The sequence below is a fragment of the Pholcus phalangioides genome, unplaced genomic scaffold, assembly GCF_987345545.1.
Source record: "Pholcus phalangioides strain wild (caught in Gottingen) unplaced genomic scaffold, Ppha-v1.0 ptg000009l_1, whole genome shotgun sequence".
Taxonomy (NCBI): domain Eukaryota; kingdom Metazoa; phylum Arthropoda; class Arachnida; order Araneae; family Pholcidae; genus Pholcus; species Pholcus phalangioides.
The window spans coordinates 9,686,012-9,702,157 of NW_028301602.1; the positions used below are offsets into that span (position 1 = coordinate 9,686,012).

General features: G+C 35.5%; 1 protein-coding gene across 4 annotated transcripts in view; it reads left to right on the forward strand.

The window, feature by feature from the left end:
- The window catches only part of LOC149081720 (liprin-alpha-1-like), a 132,839-nt gene that overhangs the window by 45,118 nt on the left and 71,575 nt on the right, over positions 1 to 16,146 (forward strand). For all 4 annotated transcript variants that reach the window (XM_089237138.1, XM_089237139.1, XM_089237136.1 and 1 more), the window contains exon 2: positions 13,881 to 13,982. In XM_089237138.1, the coding sequence (XP_089093264.1) occupies positions 13,881 to 13,982 (102 nt within the window). The remainder of the gene's footprint in view (positions 1 to 13,880; positions 13,983 to 16,146) is intronic.

Sequence of the window (16,146 nt, forward strand, 5' to 3'; positions counted from 1 at the left end):
TTGTATCTCAGGAAATTTATTTTCTGCCGGTGTTTTATGCAAGAGTAAAAAAAAAATAATCAGAGTTTAGCCATTTGCAATTCTATGAGAATGCCCTATTCGTTTTCTACATGGATTTCAAAAATGCTATAAGGGAGGGAGAATATAAAAAAAAAATGCATATAAGAAAAGAGCAGAATGGAAAAGAGACTGCAGATGCGTAGGAAAAGAGGAAAAATGATTGAGGATGATAATCCTCTGCAGAATCCAGGGAAGTCATTTAGAGCATGATGGAAATCATCCTATTTATTCTCTCTGCTCTTTTTCTCCGGTTTCCCTGTTTTTTCATTTCAGCTTATGCAGGCCTTAAATCATTTCTGCAGTCTCTCATTCTTAGTTTCAGTTTAACCATTTCGTACAATATCATTGCGCTCATAAGAAGGTAATAGGCACCTTTCAGTTCGGTATTTCGTTCACTCTACGATGGTTTTTCCTCTATTGAATTTTATTTTCACATGTTAGAGAGTTATATCGCATGACTAATTTTCTTTCACCAAACGAATTTCTTCGAAATCCACCTCAGAAAAAAAATAATTTTGTAATTAAGAGTGTGTGTCCCTAAACAAGCTTTGAAAGTGCGGAAATAGATGGTTAGTGGGGGGAAAAATTTTACATTCACCATAAACATTTTTTGGCCCTGGATAGTTATTTATATCTTCTATTTTCTCACATCGCTAATTCAATTTGCATCGCATAATCTAGGTTTGCAACAAAAAGAAAAGGAGTTATGTAAGTTTCTGAAGTTTTTGCAAAATTTTTGACAACGAAAGGTTCGGATTTTTCTGTTATACTTAATTTCTCTGTCAGATCTAGAGGAGAAAAAAAATATTTACACGTTTACCAATTCCAACTTTGGAATTCATCAAATGGGAAAGGTTTTTTCTTTCATTTTGGGGCCAAAGCATTTTTAAGTTCTTAGATTTGTAAAGATTCATGATAGGTCTGGTCGGTGAATAATTCTTTGTACAACATGGAAGAATAGCTTAAAATTGTTAGTCTATTTTTTTTAAAGTCAATATTAAATCGCATAAACGCTTTACAAGAGAACATAAATACAATGATTATTGTGTTTGTGTTTTAACTCTGCATTTATTTTACGTAAAAAATGTGTTTATTAGATTTTTTCTTCTTTTGCTATGTTTCCTTCAGCACACAGTCAGTGCTCTTATTCGAAGAAACTTACCTTTAAATTTGAATCTGATTTCCAGAACGTTTCATAGTTGAGTATGCACTGACAAGTCGAATTATGGCGTCTCGAGGATTTCTATCTTGATGATTAATCGCTGCCCTGAAACAAAGGTGCGCATCTTTGTCGGCAAGCTCATGATATGCAAATTGGCTATCGCTCGCGGGCACGAACCGGGCGGGTACCTGTATTGTTTGCATTGATATATTTTTTACGTGCATGTTTGTCGGGCCAGGTTGGAATCCTACGTGGGCCAGACTCTTATGTACCCTTGTCCTGAAGCAAGGATTTTCATCATCACGTTTGAATCGCATATAGAAGCGAGTTTGAATTTTAACTTTCGTTACACCTCTGCTGGTTCTTAAGAAATTTAACTCGCATCCCTAAAGTGTCCTTACAATACTGGTTGAGAATCATCACCCAAAATATCTAGTGGTGCTTCTAATTGAACTCACTCCTACTTGACCGTACATGCAACTCGTAAAAATTACAATGGGTAATTTCTAAGGAATTGATACATGTCAGAATGCGTGTTCTCAATTTATTTGTCGCCCAACATGAGTTATACGTATTTCGTGTTCAACTGGTGCTGCCACCTATCTTCTATATTTTAAAGTGAAAATAACAAACACCTGAATTTTCATGATATGTAAGTATCATGCTAATCGTCTGCCTGCTCTCTGCGGATACACTTTTTCAAATAGGGACTGAACTCACTACAACAGGGAGATGCTGAAATAAACCCTTTGGGCATCGCAGCCCTGAAGAGGCACTTAGATAAACATCTTTACCCCTTTGCACGATTTCACCGTCATAAAGAATGACTGCCGGCTTGTTCAAACTTGAGCTTCCTAACATAGTTCTACCGAAACAATTATGTTCAGTACGCCACCGAAAAAAAAAAGACCAATAAAAACTGGAGAGTAGTTGAAAGCTATGGAATTCTCTGTGGTAGTTCCGTTTCCGCATTTGTTTTCACTTATTTCTCTTGTTTCTCGGAGAGAAAAAAAGGAAAAGTGTTGCTTCTCTAAAGCGTGGTGGATGTATAGATCTTCGGGAAAAGCATAAGGAAGTCAGAGTTTAGATGGAGTTGTTGTGAAGTTTATTGCCTAGCGCTTAAGTAAACTTTGTGGTTCTCGTACTGTTATTGAACATTCTGTTCGAGTCCTACCTACCATGCGGTATACAAGAAATGTTATTCGTACTCTCATGCATTAATACTTTCATTAGGCATTATTAGCAGTGCTCACGTATTGTATTATGTGTAGTTTCTTTACATGATTCCCGCCCCGCCCCCAAGGCTTTCACCTTACCTGTTTTCAGATTATATAACCGCATCATGCTCTGAAAATTAAAAATAAAAATAATGAACTCTTTATGATTTTGGAGACCATACCTACACAGGAACATAGATTTGATTGAGGGTGTGCAGAGAAGGGCCACGCGTGCTCTTGTTGGGACACGAGGCTTGAGCTATGAAGAAAGACTTGATTTCTTGAATATGTTTACATTAGAAGAACGCAGCTGTCGGGGGGGGGGGGGGGGGATATAATCGAAGTGTTTAAAATTTTTAACGGGATGGATAGGATGGATCATGAATTATTAATACAACGTCAATCAACTGCTTCGACAATATCGCTTAGTAAGGGAGAACTCCAGGTTGTGGTGTTTCAGGGAGTTTTTCCTCTAAAGGGTTGTCAATAAATGGAATAGCATACCTCCAGGGGTTGTGAATTCTAACACAGTTGACACGTTTAAAAGATAAACATATTGGGATAAATCTAGAAACTATCCATACTTAGACAAGACAACTATATTCTATTTTTTATGGACATATTTTTTTCAGTCACTTCGTTGGTCAACTTGCTTGTTGCGGCCTTTGTGTTTGTATTTGCTTTTTTTCCTGTGCATATTTGAATAGTAATTCAGAATCACTTAAATTTTGTTGTCGCTCTCTCGCAATTTTTATGTAGCTACTTTAAAAATTATCCATTCTTAGAGTTTGCGAAAATTAATGTAATTTACTCTCAATGACTTCAAAGTCAGTATTTTTTTTTCTTATCAGCTTTTCATGTTGTTAATCTCTTCAAGTCTGTTATTTTTCCTGATACTTTTATTTTACAGTTAAGTTTACTTGAAGAGAAATTCTTGTTGCACTGTTTTTATTAATTAGAATCGTTACACGTTCGCTTATCCAACAAAAACATTTATTTGGAATCCTTGGAAAGAGAGAGACAGAGATTAGGCTGTTCCCACGGAAATCTTTCCATTTTCCTTTTCATCACTCTTTACAAATCACTGAAAAATTAATTTTTAAGCGCTCAGTCCATCACTTTTTTTTTTCTTCTGTTGTGTTGTAATCTTTTCTTCCTTCTCCGATAAGAATACTTATTTTCTGCCACGAGTATTTAACCATTTTATCCATCATAATTACTTAGTACTAATCACCCTGTAATTCGGCTCATTTCTGGAGTGGGGATATTGACATACCGGTATTTAGTTATGGTAACAAAATTTTGCGTCGAGTATAAAAATGTATATAAAGGTAGTCGTTGCGTCTCTTTAATTTTCGTTCTTGAGAGTTGTGTGTGCAAGCAGCTTTTTTTTCTTCACTGCAATCACATTATATTTGTCGACAAAAATTCAAGAACATTGTCTTTGATTTAAATTTCCGAATGAAATATAAATAAAGGGCTCATGTTTTCTTTCTTTCCTTTTCGAAGGAAGTCTTCATAGAGAATGCTATAACAAGAAATAATTCCATTTTCTTCTGCGACTTTGAACTTGTGCATTTACTTGACTGCTGTGGTTATCTTTCTTTTTTCTTTGTACGATCACGAGTAACAGGATACCAAAAAGCTGGATTTTTTCGAACTGAACACGAGATGAATATTTTCATTATTTTCTCTTCTGATATTATGTGAATTGCGTACGTTTTTCCGTGAAGAAAATGGAAATTGATTTGTTGACGAAGGAGTTGAATAACAATATCAACTTAAACAATATCCGCACCAATACAAGTTCCTCTTACCGTCTGTTGAATGGTATCAACTTAAAAAAGAATGGCATCATCAAGTCATGCTCATGTGTTGTTCATATTGTTCTTCTTCAGGTATGAATGGTTCGAAATCGTTGCCATGTATTTTTTTATGTTGATACTTTGTGTGCATGTGCCATTGGAATTTTATGTAGATCATGCTTATATATTTTCACTGTTGGTGCACGTTATTCGAAAGTTGAGTACATAATCACAAAAATCTTCGTTATATTGAAGTTTTTTTATTGTTTTTAATTAATACCATACGAATTTTTTGCTGAAATAATATGAAGCTTATGATTCTCTTATTTCAAAGATTGTGTATATCATAGATTTCCGACTGGTGTTCCGTGACAGCTTTTCTGGGGTTCCGTCGAATTAAACGGAACCCCCAGAAAGCTTTCAAATAAAAGTTCTTGTTGGGTTGTAGTTTTTATTTTTAATTTTTAAACCAAGAAGCTGGTTCCAATCCCGTGCTTCGGATAAGACATAACAAATGTTATTTCCTGTTTAAGTTGTAAAAATAAAAAATTTTTGGAAATTTTTTTATATCAGGTAGGAGTGAAAATTCTTAAATCGTAAAACTTGCATAAAATTTACGAGACACGCAGGGCCTTCAACAATAGCTCGCACATAATCCTTGAAATCAGAGCTAAACTCTGAGGTTTAAAAAGAAAATATCTTAAGTGAGAGAAAGCATCTACCTACCTAATTGAATATTTATGTCGTTTCTTAGCCCTAAGGGCTGTTGGACGACTGCCTGAGATGGCTATGAAGAAAAAGACAAGACTGTGCAGGTGTTGTGTTTTTGTGAAGTGAGTGTAATGGTGAAAAAAATTTAAAGTCAGTCTAACATTGTCCTTATTTCATGAAATGGTGAATGATTCGCTGAAGCACCCAGAATCCATTCCCAGCCGAGGAAGCACCCATTTCGTCACCCGAGCAAAGTAACCGCTTTCCTCATGAGAATTAGGGGAAAAAATTCGCAATTTAATAAAAATGATTCAAAAATGCACCGATGCGTAGAGGGTGATATCTCGCATATTTTGAAGTTATTTAAGAATCAATGGGAATTTGTAAGGAGTCATTTTTGTGAATATTTTAAGTGAGAAAAGCAACCTGCATCAGCCCACCTGAGCACGGCACGGAGACCTCAGCTGCATAGGAGCCTCCCATGATAACGAGATCTGACAGGATCACTGATGATTTATTGAAAAAAGTGTATATATCAGTAGCTGCTGCCACAGAATATGGTCTCGAACAGGTACTAATCAGTGTTCACCAATACGCATAAAAATTCAGTTTTACTCCAAATTTCGTTTGAGGAGCGAAAGTACTACTTCAAATTTCAGGTTGTTTTTTTTTTGCTACAGTTATTTTCTCACCGATAAAAAAAATATCCCCTCTTTTTGCAAAAATACCTTAGAGGAGGTATAGGAAACTTCTGTATCTCCTCTAAGAAAAATACCCCTTAAAATTTTGGACAGGAGTGAAATTGCCTGATTACATTTTCTGATAACACTGGTACCAATGATGCTGTTGAGACGGCCGTGGGGGAGCACCATGTATGTTAGCTAAATATTTGAAATTTATTTTTGAGTTCCACAGAACAGCCTTGCAACCATCAATGATTCCGCTAGTTTTTACGTTGGAAACCTGATCAATGAAATATGGTGGAACATAGTGAAGTGACCACCTTTAAATCTCACTAATTGTTTAAAATGCCCCGGAGTGTTTTGTCAAATATTATCTTGAATTTAAATAATGATTGTGGTAAATTCCTGTAAATTGACGAGCACCAGTACAGCAGAGTTTTTTGAGTGATCAATTTAGACAGGCTCTGCTGTATTATAACGTTTCTGATGCATTTTTTTTTAAATTTAAGATATAGGCCATACATATTTTATGTCATGTTTTGAACATAAACGACATTTTTTTTTATTGTGACAAATTTTTCGAAGCTTCGGCTCGAGTCGTAGACAAACTATCTCGCTCAGTTATGTACCTGCTCAGTGTGAATAGAAGATGACAGCACGTTGGAGGAGAGAAGGTTGATTTACCTTCCGCTTCCTTATCAGACCCTGCGGCTTACTTTGTTCACTCACTAGAAATAATTAGGGATTCATTTATCACCGTAATGAGTGCGGGCAAAACTTTGGCAGCTCGGTATAAACACCGAATGACATTTTCTTTATATTTTGGTGCGGAAGAGTAACTCCCCTAGAACAAATTTCTCTTGTTGACAAGCACGCGTAGTTTGTAAATCGTTTCCCGTAATTTTTACCGGTCTCTTGCCTATCAATTTCCTTACGTTGTCTCTCGGAAATTCTGAACTGTAGCTGAGAAGTCTTCGGCGATGTTTCCGTGCAAAGGATTATTTTATTTGATAAATTTGACTTTCAAAGCTTTGATATGTGAAATGAACATTCCGCTCTAATCTTTTCTTTTTTCGAAGTGAGGGAAATTTGTTGAAGGGGGGAAAAAGTTTATTAGTCACGTACATATTTGAGCTTTATTCGTCCTTTCCCCCCCCCCCTTGTCAATATATGTTTTTCAATATAGTGGCACCTCGGCTAACGAAGATAATTCGTTCCGGAATTTTATCCATTAACCAAAACGCGATTTCTCATAGGTTTCCATGAAAATTCGTTTAATTCGTTCCAGGTACGACTCAAAATCTGAACATGAATTTTATATAACACTAAAAAAGCAATGTAAAAAAAGACAAAAATCAACCGAAAGCTAAAATAAACAGCTTCTAAACTGGATAAATAAGAATTTATAGGTAGATGTGTTATCGAAAATCTATTTAGTTTATACTACTTTATATACACAACCTGCACCAGCTTTTAAGTCTACGAAAGCTGTTGCTACAACCCAGTCGAGTTCGTTAGTGTCCCCATCCACTCGTGATTCGGTCAGCCAGTTTCTGTGTCTAAAACATGCAGATGGAATATAAGCCCCTGGAATGTCCAGACTACTCAGTTTGATGCTAAAGTTTGCACTGAAAGAATTCGTGTTCTGAAAACACAAGCTCCTTTTTTTTAATACATTTTCCACTAGATTCTATACATTACATTTTCTATTAAACTTTCATTTTACATGAAACAGTTCAAAAACTCTCGGAAAGAGAAGTGGAGGAACATCTCTAGAAAAAGATTCCGAGGTGGACAAGAATTAATGGGGCTCGAATGGTAGTAATTCTGGTGATAATTGACGCATGTGCACGCATGTCAACTGAAATGTTTATTAGCTGAATCCGTAAGAAAATCGCGAAAAAAAAACTTCGTAGCTGAAAAATTCGTAACTCGAGGTATTCGTTTCTCATCAAATTAGATGCCTTCCTGAGAAATTAACTTCATTATGGCTGAAAAAATTGCATTGCAATATATAGTCAAACTCGGTTATGAAGACATCAGCTATAATGTCAAAAATTAACGGTCTCGATCAATTAATTACCTTAGAGAATAATAGTATTGAGCCTTGCTTATGAAACATCTATGAAGCGCAAAGACCTCGGATATAACGACACTGTTTTTGACGCCTTTGAGGAGTTTTCCAAAGAAATTAATGGAATCAGTTCATTTGTTTGCTGTTCTATTGATACCTAGCGATAAAAATAAGAGATTTCATATTTGGCGGTTCGACTTGATTATTGGTATGACCCATTTACGGGGACATTCCATAATTTTTTTCTCGTAACTTTGTGCGACTTTTTATAAAATTGCCTTTTTTCCAATGAAGTTTACTTTAATTCTCTGCTAAAATCAGGAATGGAAATAATTCATATAATTTGTAAATTATATTAAAATGAATGTACGAAGGTTTTTAACAGCTGGCTGATGCGAAGGTATATTCAGGAAAGAGAGGAAATTCTACTGCTCTAGTGGGGAATCAAACCCATGTCCGCACTCTTGCTGGGAGAGCGCACTAGACTACATGGACGGTTGGACATAATTCGTTCGACCGTCCATGTACGGTCCCGTTCATTGCACACGAGCTCCAAGGAAAGATCGAGATATGCGTTGCCTTTGTATTCTAGTGGTCTAGAGCAGTGGTTCTCAACCTTTCCGATATCGCGGCCCGGTTTCATTGATTTCTGTGAGTCGAAGACCCGGTCAAATACATGACCAACGGAAAATGAATAAGGGAAAAGGAAATGCTAATCACTCGCGGCCCGGTATGAATGTGGTCAGGACCTGGTGGTTGAGAAACACTGGTCTAGAGCGCTCTCCCGGCAAGAGAGAGGACGTGGGTACGATTCCCCGCAAGGGCAGTAGAATTTTCTTTACTTCCTAAATATATATCTTCGCATCAGCCAGCTGTTAATTATTTTCGTATAAATAGTGGTGAGTGATAGCATCCTCGTATAATTCATATATAATTCACTATAAATATTAATATCATTTTTTATGTTGAACTTTTTTTTTCATTAAATACATTTTATGCCACTGCGTATTTCCTGTAGCACTCTGCTTCCCGGTAAAGGTTATTTATACGTAATAATTGTTATTTTTTCTGAAAATTGGAGAAATTTTTTTGGTGAAAATTGATAACATTCTGTTTTTATGACTCCGTTTCCCGTAATTTTTCTCCCTAAATTATGGTCATAATAATGAAGTAACAACTTCCTGTACAGTATTTTGTTGCATCTGATTATATTCTTTAATATCTTGAAAACATCAACTTCGGTTATAATGGAAAAATATCGTGGAAACTTCGATGCCGTTATAACTGAGTTTGACTCAAATTGACGAAATTGCATAGTATTTGATTTTATCCAGCCGTACATAATTTTGAAAGTACTGTATATTTACTTTTTCAACTTGGTCTTAGTGTTGAATAAACTTGTTTGCTCGCTTCATTAATAATTATTCGTTAATGAAGCTGGTGAAAACAAGTGTCGCTCTTCGTTTTTTTTTCCATGGAAGAGACTAGAGGAAAAAATTCCGAGCACATGTAGGATGAGCCTTGGTTTTTGGTTTTTCGCCCTACCTCTTGGACGCCTAGTTGGACCACTTAGTAAACTGCAATACCATTTTTCTTCTTTCATCCCCCCCCCCCTCCCATGCATTATGTAATGTTAGCACGTTATTTTGGCTTTTCTCGTGATTTCGCCATGATTTGGCTTTAATATTTCATCCGCTATCTCGAGTGAGTTGTTGAAACGCGTTCAAAATGTTTTCGGTTTCTTCTACTTGGAGGAAATTGCCGGTTGGTGGGAGGAAGGAAAGCAAAAAAAAAAAAAAAAAAAAAATATCTCCGATCCACAAACTCGAAGCGGAGGCTGTATTTAACTTGTTCTATTCTGCTCTAAGTGGTCAAAATAAAATAAAATTAGAGAGCATTTATGTAGGTAAACATTTTCTTTTCCCTTCGTACTTTTAGTAAATATACCTACCTGCATATAATGGAGCTGCAGTTTTTATTTTTCTTTCCACTCCCCCCGTATTTCAAAAGACCATGTAGTAGTTTTACGTTCGTGATCTGCTAATAACAACAGTATTCTGAATAAGAAGATGGTTCTATAATAATTTATTTTTGAAATAGGTAGCGGTCTTTTTAGCGAAATCATGCATAGAAATAATGAAATGGGCGTGGTGATCGTTTCAGTTAGGCTGTTTCTGCTGATATTGTTTTCTTACAGTTCCAATATTTGAACCGTGAAATTGTCAAGAATTTTATATATATATATACAATACATTCGAAGGTTGAAAAGAACGAGTAATGATGCCTTATGAAAATTAATCTCAATTTTTTAAAAGGTTTTGATGCTACTGTTGCAGGACTTAACAAATCTGAGGATCCAAGTGGCAATGGAAATTTGAAAAAAAAAAAAAAAAAAACAATTATCGGTGCTTAAAACTTTCTGCATGTGATTTCTAAATTCTGGGATAATGCAAAATTTTCGGTATTCATATCAACATGTCTGCCAATCTGAAAAAAAGAGCACACCGAGACATGGAAAAGTCGGAAAAAAATAAAATTAATATTTTGGCATTTCTCTCGGAGAGAATATGCTTGGCTCATAATAAATTTGTGTTCGCCTAATTTTTTTTATTTTATTTTATTTTTGTCAACATACCAAGTCTACATACATACTAATCAGGCAACATACTAAGAAGCAGTGGTTTTTTTTTTTGAAAAATAACTACCGTTACTGACCTTGAATTTTCCATAGTTTCGACATTAAAAAAACAAAGGTGTCGCTATTGCACACTACCACAGGCCTATTATATGATGGTGCTATTTTTGAGCGCGTAGGTCGATTGTCCTCTCGGTGGATGAAAAGTCTCGTTTGGGATAAAAATAAATGGATTGCCCTCACCTCCTAATTTTATATGTATTGTGGCAAGTAAACCCTTTGTCTAAATTATTATTAGCCAGATTATCCTTACTCGCACAGCAAGCGAAACAACGTTCATTTCCTCTTTTTTTATACTGTATTATAACATGCAACAGTTGAAACAAGGGTACAAAGGGATCCGAACAAGTTTCATCCGAGATATTTTTAGCTACATTTAAGAGTTTTACTTATGCCATAGAAAATACTGGGTTTTTATTAATATTCATTTCTGTGGATGTGTGTATATGTTCGTTTCCAAGTAAATACGGGGGAAAAAATTTATTCTTTATTTTAATTATAAATTTATGAATTTCGCAAAACGAACGAATGCGCAGGGATGTAAAAATAGAAAGTCAACGCCGATGAAAATGATGCAAAAGTTTTCCTATTTGGAATTAGCTCATAACCACTAGCCGGAAAATAGTCTCGGGATGAATAATATACAATGATGCACAAATAAAAGCGGGAGAAAGTCTTTTTGAAAAATCATCCAAGGATAAATCATTGCTTCTCGTCATACAGTATATGGAAAATTTATATACTATATATCGAACGAAGATAAATTTATGCCGGTTCAAAATTCTTAAATCCCGAGCATGTCGGAGAGTAGATTCGTCCGGTCCTGTTTCTTACATTGAAAATATCATAAAGTACGAAATACATTGTAACGGATATCAAGTTTTTAAACGTTATTTCAATGGTTCAGGCTCATGAAGGCAGAAGTGACATCGTGAGTATGTGTTTAACCGATATTTACCACACCCAGACCAGAGTTAAACGTTTTCGTCGGTTCTTAGCCTTTGCAAGCTGTCTTCCGATCTGCAAATTGCCTGGGATTGGCTTATGAAGGAAAAGACGAGTTTGTGCTTGCGTGTCAGTAGTGTAGTGAGTATGTTTAAAGAAATAAATTTTAATGTCAATCCAAGTGGGCGATTAACAGATCTTTGAATTCAGAGCACTCATCATGAGAAATATTTACTATATTCTGAAGGAACATTTATCATTGGGGGGGGGGGGGGGGGGGAAGAGTAGCTGATGTTGTGTTACCCAAAAATCTCCACGGATAATGCGACATAATTGAGAGATGCTAATCAGAGATTTCTGTTCACAGGGCATGAGTCATTTTTTAAAAATATCGTTCGTTCATTAAATAGTATAATAATTATTATTCACTTTTCATGGTTGCATTGTCTGTGCACACCCCTCAGTAGTCAACCTCCATATAGGTCTAAATTCCAGATCTTGCAATACATGACCTATACATTTAGAACTATGCGAGCAAGACTAATGCCGTTAACATAATGATTATCTAAAAATAACTAATTTACAAAAATAACAATTATAATAATTAACATAATAAATTATAATAGTAATTTAAACGTTATTTCAATGGTTCCGGCTCATGAAGGCAGAAGTGACATCGTATTAACTGATATTTAACTGTATCCGGTTTTTTCTCATAAGTGGACGTGACTTATCAAAATAATCAAGTCTTTTGCGAATTTAATTTACAATATTATTAAAATAAAAGAAACAATAGAAAGTGAAAAAATACCACCAAAATTCATGCGTATAAAATTAGAAAGTATCATTTAAATATATATATATATATATATATATATAAAATAAATGCGTAAAAATTCATGCGTATAAAATTAGAAAGTATCATTTAAATATATATATATATATATATATATTATATACTTTATATATATATATATAAAGTCAAAGATAGATGACGCTGAAAAAGAAAACTTAATCTTAATCTTAGCGAGTTTTTCAATGGCTTGAAGTTCATGAAGTTGGAATAAAAATATCAACCGGTATTTCAGTAAATCCGATTTTGTTGTAAGTGAGCTCAACTTTATTAAATATCATTGAAATTACAGCACATATTTAAAAAAACCATTGTTTTCGGAAGAAATTAAAAAAATATATTGTTCACGTAGACATTAAATCAGAAAATATTCAATCTATACAAGATATACAGAAGACTGGATGTTGTGAAGATATTTAGTATTTGAGATGTTAGTTTTTTAAGGAAGGAAAAAACTCATATCTCAAATAATAAATATCTTCACAACATCCAGTCTTCTGTATATCTTGTATTAACAAGTGGAGAGCGACATTCATGTCATTCAATCTGTAATTGACAATAGATGCCTCTAGTAAAACCGAAACTAATTCTGATTAGAACGCGTTACTAGCGAAACCGAAACTTAAAGTTAACGATACAGTAATTCCAATGTCTCAGGACCACGAGAACAAAATGAATAAAAATTCTTTTAACCGATATTTGACTCTGATTAAACTCAATTGTAAGAAATTTGATTGAAATTGTTACTCATTATGTAAATTTTTCCAAACAGTAAAGGTAAATATATTTCTTGAATACGCATCAATTCAGAAATTAGCGTTTTAAATCAGCAGCAGATGAAGCTAGCAAAACTTTTTTTTCCCGACATGCATCATCATATTTTCGATCGTCCTTTCAACGCTAAGCCAAACTGTGCACAAAACTTTTGCATTATTATTACTGGTTATTCAAATAATTTGTTTGAGAAATTTCAAAATCCCGCTTCCACAAGTACCTACAATGACTAAAATTAGACTCAAGACGAACGACCTGTTGCGGGAACAAGTTAGAAATTCAAAGCCATCCATTTTGAGGGCAATCGACCGAGTCCCTTACTGTTACCTTTAGTCTGTGCGTACTATTTTTTACATTCGGCGGGAGGGGTCTCTGCTATCAATCGAACCCTCAGGAAAACAACTTCAAAAGACTGATTGTGCCAATCATTTTCTGCATGTTCAGCATTGATTATAATTTATGATATTGTGCTAATTCTTTCTCGTTCTCAGTTTCTCACGTCATGTCAAAAATGAGATTTTTCCATATAGAATATTTCCATAACTCGGAAGAGTACCTTTACCCCATTACACGATACATTTAGCGAACTGTTGGTTCGTTATTTAAATCTTTTTCGTGATTCTATTGCTTTTGGATTGTCAATATGGAGTACATGTGAGCTACAGTCAACGTTCGTTTTTACGAACCCGTACGAACGTGAAAAATAGTTCGTAAGATCGAAAGTTCGTAAATGGGAAAGACGTTTAAAGGAATAGTATTTTGTTTTAGATTAGAAGATTAGTTCGTAAAAACGTACAATATACGTAAATTGGAGGTTCGTAAAATCGAACGTCGACTGCATTTTTCTGCACTTGAAATGCTGTATTCATGCGCATATATATATTAAATCGGTCTATTTCAGGAGTTCGCCACCTTGACAAAAGAACTCAACCATTGCAGAGAGCAGTTACTGGAAAAAGAAGAGGAAATCCTGGAACTGAAAGCTGAAAGAAACAATACCAGGGTAAGATTTTTCTCGTGCATGGCTATCCACGAGCATCTTATTTTCCTGACGTGTGGGCCTATATATACGCTCGTGTACGTGTGTACCTCTTATCGACGCATTTGCTTTTGTAATGTATATATATTTACAACTCGTGTCCGTAAGATATCGAAGTTCTTTCTGAAATGAGACGTGATCTGAATAAAAGCTTTCATCTGAGCGTCTGAAATATTCACGATGACGGAAAGGAAAAGTGTTTTCTTTTCCCTTTCCTCATGAAATTTTAATTTATGGCTTTCCATATGTTTTTCCCGTTTCTGACCGAACGCTTTATAACTTTTCATCTTGTTACGTACGGAATTAAGTCTCTCACCGGGTTCTTTTCGTTTTTCGTAATACTTTCGAATGGCATCTCGCCATTAGTGAGATTATAATAATGAATTTTAGTGGGAGTGATGGCGCTTGCATTGATGCCTTTCTTCCAAACAGCGGTTTGAACGTACATTAACCTTAAATCGGGTATTGGAGGCCAGCCGAAAAATGCTCAGTAATCTTATACAGTTTTCATATATGAATAATGTCAGTGTAAAATGTGCATTTGTATAAAGACTCTAGTTTAATCATTACTTAAGAGTTTTATAAAAATACCTTCATGTATAAAAACCATACATTTGTGAATAACTTTTAATTAGATGATTTTTACCATATTTGTCGCTGTTCAATCGGTATTGTTTCACTTATACAATAAGCAGCAGTTTTATAATTCATTACTTTATGAAATTTGAATGAGCTCAGATGCGGCTAGAAAACTGAAACGAATATGAAATCTCGTCTTTTAGCACTACAGTGTTTAGTGTGCAAGGATTCCCAAACTGGGCGCGGTAGCCCAGGTAGATAAGATACTCGCCTAACTTACCAAAGGATGCTTAGAGATGACGCGAGTTCGATACCCGGTTTGTCCTTGTCAAAAACTTTCCTGCTACGAGTGCAATAGAAACAGCGACATGCCCACAGAAAAAGATTGCTGCCGCAGGGAGCCCCACACCGAGAGATTAGCGCACCAACCTCTCGGCGAGTATAAAAAAGGCTGCCTTTCAGAATCGGCAATAAATTGTAGACCCCGGTCTAATTAGCCCTCGTGTGCATAAAATGATCGTGGTGCGACAAAAATGATCAAATGATTCCCAGACATTTTTAGTTCACGCCACTATTTAGTTGGCAATTCCATATGTCTCGCAGAACCCCCGGCGAATTCAAAACACTTTGATGGCACCCTTAAACTACCACGATACAATGATTGGAGAATAATAGCCCCATCACAACGTTTAATATTTTTATCCCAGAAATATCTCGGGCATCCCTGACCGATCTCGCGTCGAACCCCTTTGGGAAATGCTTTGTTAGTACATCAACTTACTGCTGTGGGTTTGGTTTCAAAAAATTCTAGTTATAACAAGGATAAATTTTTTCTAGTAGTTGGTTTATATTCAATGGCCATAATCTAATGATGTTACTCTATAGTTTCCAAGCTAGGAGTTCCCGGCATCTCATTAATAACAAAATATGCAAGAAAATCCTTCCATTTTTGTGCACGGCGGCTCAATTTCCATTGCCTTCTTGATTATCAAGAATTTTACTTGACCTAAAAACCTTTGGAAACATGCATATCACCCCTTTTTCTACTTGCCATCGACCTTCAGAAAACTTCGTTATTGATCCTGTAATGGCATAGTGGTAAAATAAAAAAACAATTAGACGTAGTTTACGAAGTATGCTTTCAGATCGGCAGTTGTTTCTACTGCTGCTGTGCGGTCGTGTGGGCATCTTGCTAGACTAGCATCGTGAAGATCCAGGTTCGAACACGGTTGGCAACACAGTGGTGGTCGGCTGAAATTTGTTCATTATGGTTTTCCAACGGCGTTGCGCGAAGGTAAAACAACCTTCAACCTTGCTTGCAACCTCAACACAATGCTTCAAAAAACTCAAATAAGTATAGAACCGAATTATTCTCTCTTCTTACGATAATTCCGCCATTTTGAGTTCTGAATATTGAAGACAGATGGCAGTACCAGAAGAGGACGACACAAGCATAATTCTGACAACGCAAATACGTTAAGGCCTCCATCTTCTCGTAATTTACATTACTGCACGTACCAATTCGCCGGGCTGGACAAATTCTAGGCAC